General features: G+C 55.4%; 1 protein-coding gene across 1 annotated transcript in view; it reads left to right on the top strand.

Annotated features, from left to right (window-relative positions):
- The first annotated feature begins 209 nt into the window (after window positions 1–209).
- ANK1 (ankyrin 1, erythrocytic) overlaps window positions 210–7,940 on the top strand; it is a 191,971-nt gene continuing 184,240 nt past the window's right edge. The window contains exon 1 of the mRNA XM_012655968.1: window positions 210–335. Within this exon, the coding sequence (XP_012511422.1) occupies window positions 210–335 (126 nt within the window). The remainder of the gene's footprint in view (window positions 336–7,940) is intronic.

Here is a 7,940-nt window from a genome sequence, read left to right as displayed (position 1 = left end):
GGGCCGTCCGGCGCCGGGGAGCGAGCTCGGGCCGCGCGGCAGGTGCCACCGGGGCCGCGGGCGGCCGCCGTCCCCCCGACCCGCCGCAGCCCGCCCCGCGGGAAGTCGCCCCCCGCAGCGCGGAGACCCCCTTTTCCGCCTTCTCGGACGGCGTCGCCACCGGGGTCGCCGGGGTAGGGTCCGGGAAGGGCGCAGCGCCGTGACCCGCCATGGCTCAGGCGGCCAAGCAGCTGAAGAAGATCAAAGACATCGAGGCGCAGGCCCTCCAGGAGCAGAAGGAGAAGGAGGAGTCCAACAGGAAGCGCAGGAACCGCTCCCGTGACCGCAAGAAGAAGGTACGAGGGGGCGGTGGCGACAACGGCGGCTGGAGGTGGCCGCTGGGGAAGGGGCGACACGGGGGCGGCGGCGCGGGCCGGGGCTTGCGGCCGCCGCGGGGGTCGGCGCGGGCGCCGGGCGGCCGGGAAGAGCACAGGGCAGGTGGAAGGGCGAGCGGGCGCCGCGAGGCCGAGGGCGCGCAGAAGCAGCCGCGGACGCCGCTCAGCACCGAGGACAGACGCCGGCGGCGCGGCCGCCCGGGACCAACTTTGCTGCTGCGGCGCGCGCTCCGAGCCCGGCTTTCCGGGAGGGCTGGTCCGGGTCTACGCGGCCCGCGCATCCCCCGTGACCGCTCTCCGGGCGCGGGATCACCTTTCCCAGGGCGCCGAAGGAAGGGGCTCCCGCCCTTCCGCGACCCTCCGCGAGCCGGAAAGCGCCTTTCCTGACCCGGTCTGGCGGCGTTAAGGAAGGCGCTCCCCGCCCCCACCCCGGCACTGGGCAGCGTCCGCGAGGGGCGTCCCTGTGGGGGCTGGCGCGGTGCTGCCCTCCCGGGCCGAGGGCGGCTCTGCGGACGGGGCGCGCGTAGGTGGCTTTCTGGGAGGGGCGTGGAGACCCCCAGGAAGGCGACAGTCGCCGTTTTTAGCCCTTCCTTTCTGGCCTGGGGTCTTCTTACTCTATCAGAGCGCCTTTGGAGCCACTTTCGGCTGGACACGTTGCCCAGGTGGAAGCACCTTGACCGCGAGGGGAGGCCGGCGCGGCCGTGACTCTGGACGCGGATGAAGCCCAACTCCGGCTTCAGGACGCCCGTCGTGGCCCGGGAGTGGAGTGGGCCCCCGGGGTCCAGGGCGGGGGCGCTGGCCTTGGTGGGAAGAAAACATTTTTCCTGAAATTGTCTCTTTCTGAGAAGGAAGTCCGGAGCTCGCGGCAGACAGCAGAGTTGGGAGCAGGCCGGCTGTGGGTCGCGCCTCCCTCGGGCGATCCGCAGGGCCCACAGGGAGCCTTGTCGCAGAGAGGGGAGCCGGGGCAGAGTCGCCTCGGATCTCCACAGGAGTAACCGCTCTGGAGTTTCCGTGCCCTTCGGAAGGCAGCGGCCCCTCCCCCCTTGAGAAATTGCCATCTTGTGTGTAAACAGTAGTTTCTCAAAGGCACCCCCTTTAGCAGGACGGAAAAGGGGCCTTCCCCAAGCCGAGGGTGAATCAGAGTTTGGGCTGGTGCCACTTGGAGAATTCCGTCAGGTCCCTCTGCCGGGGTCTGAAATACCAGAGCCCATCTCGTGAGTCAGGCGGGGAAGTCTGCTTGAACGGCGGTGCTCACCCACTGTCTTGGCATGAACGTAAACTGCTTGTCAGGAAGGAGCGCTCTGGATTTGCATTCCTGCCTCTTGCTTCTGGAGCCAAGACAGCCCTCTCCAAAACGGCTCATTCAGTGTTTTTATCCCACTTCTTGCTCTCGAGCTTCCTCCTTGACGCTCCTGATACCATAAATAATTTTTTTGAGCAATCGTCAAAGCAAAATTCTCTCTTCTTTTCCTTTTTTGATTCTTTTCCATTCTGCAAAATTCCCTATAGTTCTGAATTCTGACTGTATATGAGACACGCTTATAAAAGTGGCAATTTCAATATTCTTTTTATTTTGGCCTTATTCTTTGCATTTTTGGTGAACTTTATTTCTGTTTTTTAGTGCTAGATGATAATATGTTCCCCTCCCCACAAATGGTGTTATCTTGTTTTCCTAGCTGGTCGCAGCATGCTGCGTCAGTAGGTGCCCAAAACCTTTCATACGGATTTTCATTATTTCATGCAGTATTCCGGGGGCTATGATTGCTACAACAACGAGGAAATCTTAATTCGAAGTGATAGCAATGACGTAAACTCTTTTTGGGTGCAGGCGGTGTGGTACGGGGAGGCCGTGGGGGTGCTTTGTTAGTATTTCGTAAGGATTGTGAGTTCTCCAAGCCATTAGGATGGCCTTGAGACCCATCTCAGAGAATGGAGTTGCAGATTATAGCAAAATCTAAAATCACAAGAAGGCAAGAAGGTGGAAGGCCCTAGAGGGAAGGGTGAGGGGCAGGGCTGTGCAGAGAGCAGCATTTGGAGAAAGCTCTTGGAGGGCCCAGTGAGGGCGCTGAGGGCCAGGGGCCAATGTGAAGGTTCATATAAGGTGAAGTCCAACTAAGAGCCATTCTCCACAAATGAAGTAATTTTTCAAGGGAAAGTGTATTAAAATCAAGCAGCTGAGGACTTTACAGTCGGTCTCACAGACTACAGGGAGGCTGTGAACCAGCCTACTTTTCTCATACCAACGTGAGGAAAGAACTTGGTACCTGCAAATGAACATCTCGTGCCAGGGCATTGGCTGGGCATGGGAATGCTTAGCTGAGCCAAGGGCGTTCTGAATCTATTCGAAGGAAAGGTGTCTGTGCCATGCGTAACCTGCCTGGTGGGGACCGACGGTGCGGAACCACATCCTCTCGTGTGTGGAAATAATCAGGTTGTGACTTTGATGACGGTTGCAGTTTTACAGTGGATGATCTTGTGTGCGAAGGCGCTTGCTAGGGGTGCTGAGTGCGACGGGTGCAGGAGGCTGGTGTGACGCACTGACTGACACAGATAGAAGCCACCTCGACACAAGGAATGGAGCTCAACTCCGGAGTGCTGGAAGCGCCAGTACTCTCGTGGGGCTCCGTTCAGCCTGCATCGTGTGCAGACCCGTCCTCCTTAGGTGCTTGTTATTGTGACTGCAGTGCTTTTCTTTAAAAAAATAAAATCCAGCATTTATGACATTTACCAATAAGTCTCCCCTGCTTCTGAAGCTTGGGATGGAAATAAATAAATGGCAGAGCTGGTGTGTAAAGCCGACATTTGCATTAGGAATGACAGCTTTCAGGGAGCCTTAGGCGTAAGCGTGTGCCTGTTTTATGTTTACCCAGAGGCTGAGGTGAGGGGAGGAGAGGAGGGCAGGGAGGTGGAGGGAGAGTGAGGCAGAGGGTGGATGAGGGCAGAGTTCAAGGAAGGAAGAAGAGATGAAGGGTGGGGAGACATATAGGGAGAGGAGGGGCTGACTTCTCAGCCTTGCTTTATGGGATGGCACCATGCCTGCCACCCTCATGCCTGTGGGACCCCTGGGTGGTGTCTCCTGAGATCTCCTTGTCCCGTCTGTCTGCCTGTTTCATCCTCTGACGGTGAAGGGAAAGATTGGGTCCTTGTCACAGCTGTGTACCCAGCACCTAGCCCAGAACCTGCCACGCAGGGAGCATGCAGTAGGTGTTCGTGGAGTGAATGGTCGAATGAGCGTGTTCATATGGTGTTCGTCTCTGCCTACCTTGATGTGTCTTGGTCACCAGCATGTGTTCCTGTGAACAATCCACAGGATTGTTTGACTGACTGTCTTTTGGGGGCACCCGAAGAAAACCTGATACTTCTTTTCTAGTCATTTGCAAAGCAGTGAGGATTTGTAGACAGGCGGTGGGACCATCTATCTTTTGGTGCAGTGAATCCCAGCAGTGAGTGCGTGGTTAGTTCCTCGCAGGGTCTCTGCCGCACTAAATGTCAGGTGGTTTTAGCCATTCGGAACAACAGTGTGCACAGGGCCCCAAGGAGCCAAGCATTTACAGAGAGGGGCAGAGGACGACCACAGGCAGAGAGAGAAGGAAAGCCCAGGAGTGGAGAATGGCCTCCACTCTCTGCTGTGCAGACAGCTCTGTCGGCCTCCGCGGCTGTGCCGACAGCCCTCTGCCTTCCTCTCCGCTGGAGGAGCCCTGCCCAGACTGCAGAGGGATCTGTGGTTGATCCAGTGGTTAGAATCACAGGGCAGATTTTAGGGGGACTTGCATGAGACTGGAGTAGTTGTGACAAGGAAGCTTTAAGGGTCAGGAACGTGGGGAAGTCGGAGGGAGGAAGCAAGGAAGTTAAGCAGGAGAATCATGTTGGCCTGTGACTCCAGTTGCAAAGGGCCTCAAATGTAAACTTCTGCTGTTACCTCCAGTTGGGTTTATGAATTATTCCAAGAGACAGCTGACAGGATTGAAGGAGAACAATGTTCATCACACAGCTTTAAACCTGGGTCCTGTGGCCGAACCATTTCACGAGTAGATGTTGCAGCATGCGTTGGTATTTGCACGTAAAGTCTCTATTTGGCTTTTCAGTAAGCGTAATCATGGTGCATCGCATGTGAATCACTAAAAGTGTTAATTTATTAGTTGTAAGCCTTTAAAACCACAACTTTGGTGCTGCTTTGGCATTTCTTCTTATTTTAGTACATTTGGGAGGTGCTGGCCATGGCTGAAGATGTCCCCTGTGATGGGGACACAAGCCAGCCTGCAGGGTGTCTCCGTTTCTCTTGCTCACTCCGGTAGAGGCTGCCTGCTGGCCAGTTCTGGTTCTCTGCTCTCAAAGTGGCAGTGCTTTTCAATGCCCCAGTTGAGGCTTCTGCCCCATTCTTCTAATAAAAATGAGCTGGCACTACTGAGTGTGCACCACGCGATTCTCATCTGTGTTAGCGGGTCCTCAGCATGCCTCCGGGACACCTCTGCATAGGCCGCCACTCACCGTCACCGACTTCTTCCTCCCTTAGTGTCAAAGCGTGCCCTCTCTACTGTGAGAAAACTTGCTTGGCCTCCCCTCTTCTCGCCCACTTCTCCCTCTGCCTTTGAGTACTTTGGCTTTTGTTCCGGTGTGTGTGCCCGCACATGCGCACGTGCACACGCGCCCGCACACACGCACATGCGCACGTGCACACGCGCACATGCACACGCACCCGCACACGCGCCCACACACACGCACACCGGCTGAAGTTCTTGTTTTATTCCTTCTGTCAAACTGTAAGCTCCTTGAAGCCAGCACTTGAGTCTTTGTGCATAACCACTTCGTAAATATTTATGGCTTGAATCGATTGAGAAGCTACATTTAACTAGTTTAGATTTTTTTTTTCTTAGTTTTTCTATTCAGTTTTGGAAGAGTTGGCCCTAAAGAATTGGTACCAAGTAAATATATTTTTTTTCCCTTGAATTATTCTGGCTGAAGTAAAATCTCTTGTCATCGATGCTTGGTTTTTTGAGAAAGGCAATAAACTTTGCTCGGCTCCCTGTCTCCGTTTCTGGTTCTCGGAAAGCTCAAAAGTCTACCCCTTGCAGAGCACTGGGCTAGAGTCAGGTGCCAGTTTCAGCTAAATACGTGTGAATTACAAATAAGCCTCTGAAGTTCTCTGAGGCTCAGTTTGCTCATCTGTAAAATAGGGATGAGAATCAAAAGAGATAATAAATGAGACTGTGCTTTGTAAGTTTTAAAACTCTCATAAATTTACAGGGTTATAGTTGGTAACATAATGGTTGTTAAATTATTCTAATAAATCCTATGCCAAAGTTCATGCCTGGTCTTCCAGTGGTAGCGTGAAATCTCAGTGTTTGCCTGGGAAGGTGGCACGTTATTATTTCAGGTCTGGTAAATGAGAAGAGGATGCTATAAATCGTATCTTCCTTTTGTTTTCAGGGGAAAAATGAATATTCTATTTTGACAAGACTGACTATCGCAGTCCTGCTCTGTAATGTACGCGGGTCCAGTCTGTACCCTCAAGACGGGCTTCGATGTTTTCGAGCTTTGTTAATGTCCTGCACGGCATCTGTAGCTGTATATCGAAAGGGGAACACAAAAGTGGTTCCTAGTTTTTCTGAGACTGCGATCACTGTTAGAGCCACAGGCAGTAAATCGGGTGTGACATCACAGATGACGGAGCGTGTGGTAGTCTGGGTTGACTGGACTCCTCCGACGTGCGTCGTGGATCCAGCAGTGCAAAGCACAACTCATTCTCCAACGAGGGAAAACCTGCCCTACAGACACTCAAAGACAGGGCAAAGATTTAATGGCCAGCCAATATTTTTTTCCAACCAAACTTTTTTTCCTTCTCATTTGCTTCCAATGTGCTTGGATGCTTCTCCTCAAAGAAGATCTGTCTGGGTTTTTGCTAAGGTGATGATACATATTCAGTTGCTTTTTCATCAATTCGAGAGCATCATTGACGATGACAGGTGCCAGCAGAGGTGCCTGCATTTACGGGGTGTCTGCAGTGTTCCACGTGTGCTGTGTGCGTTATCTTACTGTGCCCTCCCGTGGTTTGGTGACCCCAGAGCCGGGGCTGCCACCCACACTCTCCTGACTGCGCGGCTTCGTCACAGCCGCGGATGAGGCTGCCTCCCTGGGTACTGGTTGCACCTGAGGATGTTCAGACCTGTGCTAGTACTGACAGGAGAGTCAACGCTGAAGACTTTCGTCCTCCCTGAAGCGAAGGACTTACAGATTGGCGGGGGAGCTGCCGGAGACAGCAGTGACCTAAGGCAGAGAATGCAGGGCTCGGGCAGAGCCAGCAGGCCCTGGCTCCGGAGGGAAGAGGGCGTCCAGAGGCCGCTCTGAATGCCCCAGGAGCAGCCTGGCAGAGGGCTGAGGGCCGTGGGCAGCGAGGCCAGCACCGAGTCCAGGGGAAGGAGCACGTGAGAACTGAGCCCGGCGTCACCTGCGTCGTCTCTGGCTGCCCTGACTCACCGCAGGTTTATTTCCCCTTTGACTCTCCGGTTGGGAGATTTCTCTGTCTGCACACAGTCGACGTGTTCTCCCCGTAATCGCTTAGTGTCGATCACACATGTACAGAGGGACAGCATTTCTGCCGTTGTCACCTATTTCCCTATTGTCTGGACTCTTGCTTTTTGTGTGGGGCTTATAGACCGCGGAGCCCTGTGGCCCTGGGCCTGCGCCGAAGCGCCGCTGGGAGCTGCGCTTGGAGTCGGGCGTGTCAGGGACGGGTGGAGGTAGACGAGCAAGGCTGGCTCTCGCCTGGGAAGTCTCACGCCATCTCTTGAATCCCGCGGTTTCGTTGCCTGCCCCTAGGAAGCCGAGCAGGCTGAGGAGTTCCCAAGTGCCTGTGGAGAGGAGCGCAGCTGGGGAGACGCGACTGTCGTGGCCTGGGACTGGGAGGGGTGGGCCGGGAGAGGAGGCACCGTGGGGAAGGCAGAGGAGTGTGGACTCGTCACTGCTGTGGCCCTTAAAACTAATTCTGAGAGTGAAGGGACAGCCCGAACCCCAAGGTAAGACCCACTGGGAAAGAGGGAAGCGAGAAGCAGGCCCAGTGACCCTCGACTTTGTTAGCATCAGAACCACTGTGGGGGGAGGGCCACGCTCCCTGGAGAGCTGCCCCCTCATACCTGCAGGGCCGGCTCGGGGTAGGTGGGGAGACGCCCGTGTCTCGCACGCTTCCCTCGGGTGGCGCCTGCGCGGAGCAGGCTGCGTGTCTGTAGCCTCTGCCGTAGCAGACAGGCCGGGACAAGTTGCTGGACGTCACAAGGCTGAGGGAAACGAAAGCAGGAGAGAGGCTTGTGCAGAGGGTATTTGCATTTACTTGTTACTTATTCTGTACCCAGTTCCCCAAAAAGAGAGGCAAGTCGAGAGTGGCCTTTAACACCATGGCCAGTCTCTGGGAGTTAAGCAGCACCAGCTTGGCCACACTGGACTGGGCCCGGGGAGCAGAGGGGAGTGGTGGAGGTGGAGGATGGAGGAGGCGGCAGCCGGGCTGGGTCTTTGTGGACGGTCAGGGGTCGGTGAACGAGGGCCGGGTGTTCAGCTGAGGGAGAGGCGCGTGTG

Source organism: Propithecus coquereli, unplaced genomic scaffold (assembly GCF_000956105.1).
Source record: "Propithecus coquereli isolate 6110/MARCELLA unplaced genomic scaffold, Pcoq_1.0 Scaffold496, whole genome shotgun sequence".
NCBI classification, from domain to species: domain Eukaryota; kingdom Metazoa; phylum Chordata; class Mammalia; order Primates; family Indriidae; genus Propithecus; species Propithecus coquereli.
This window is presented reverse-complemented; position numbering and strand designations above follow the sequence as displayed.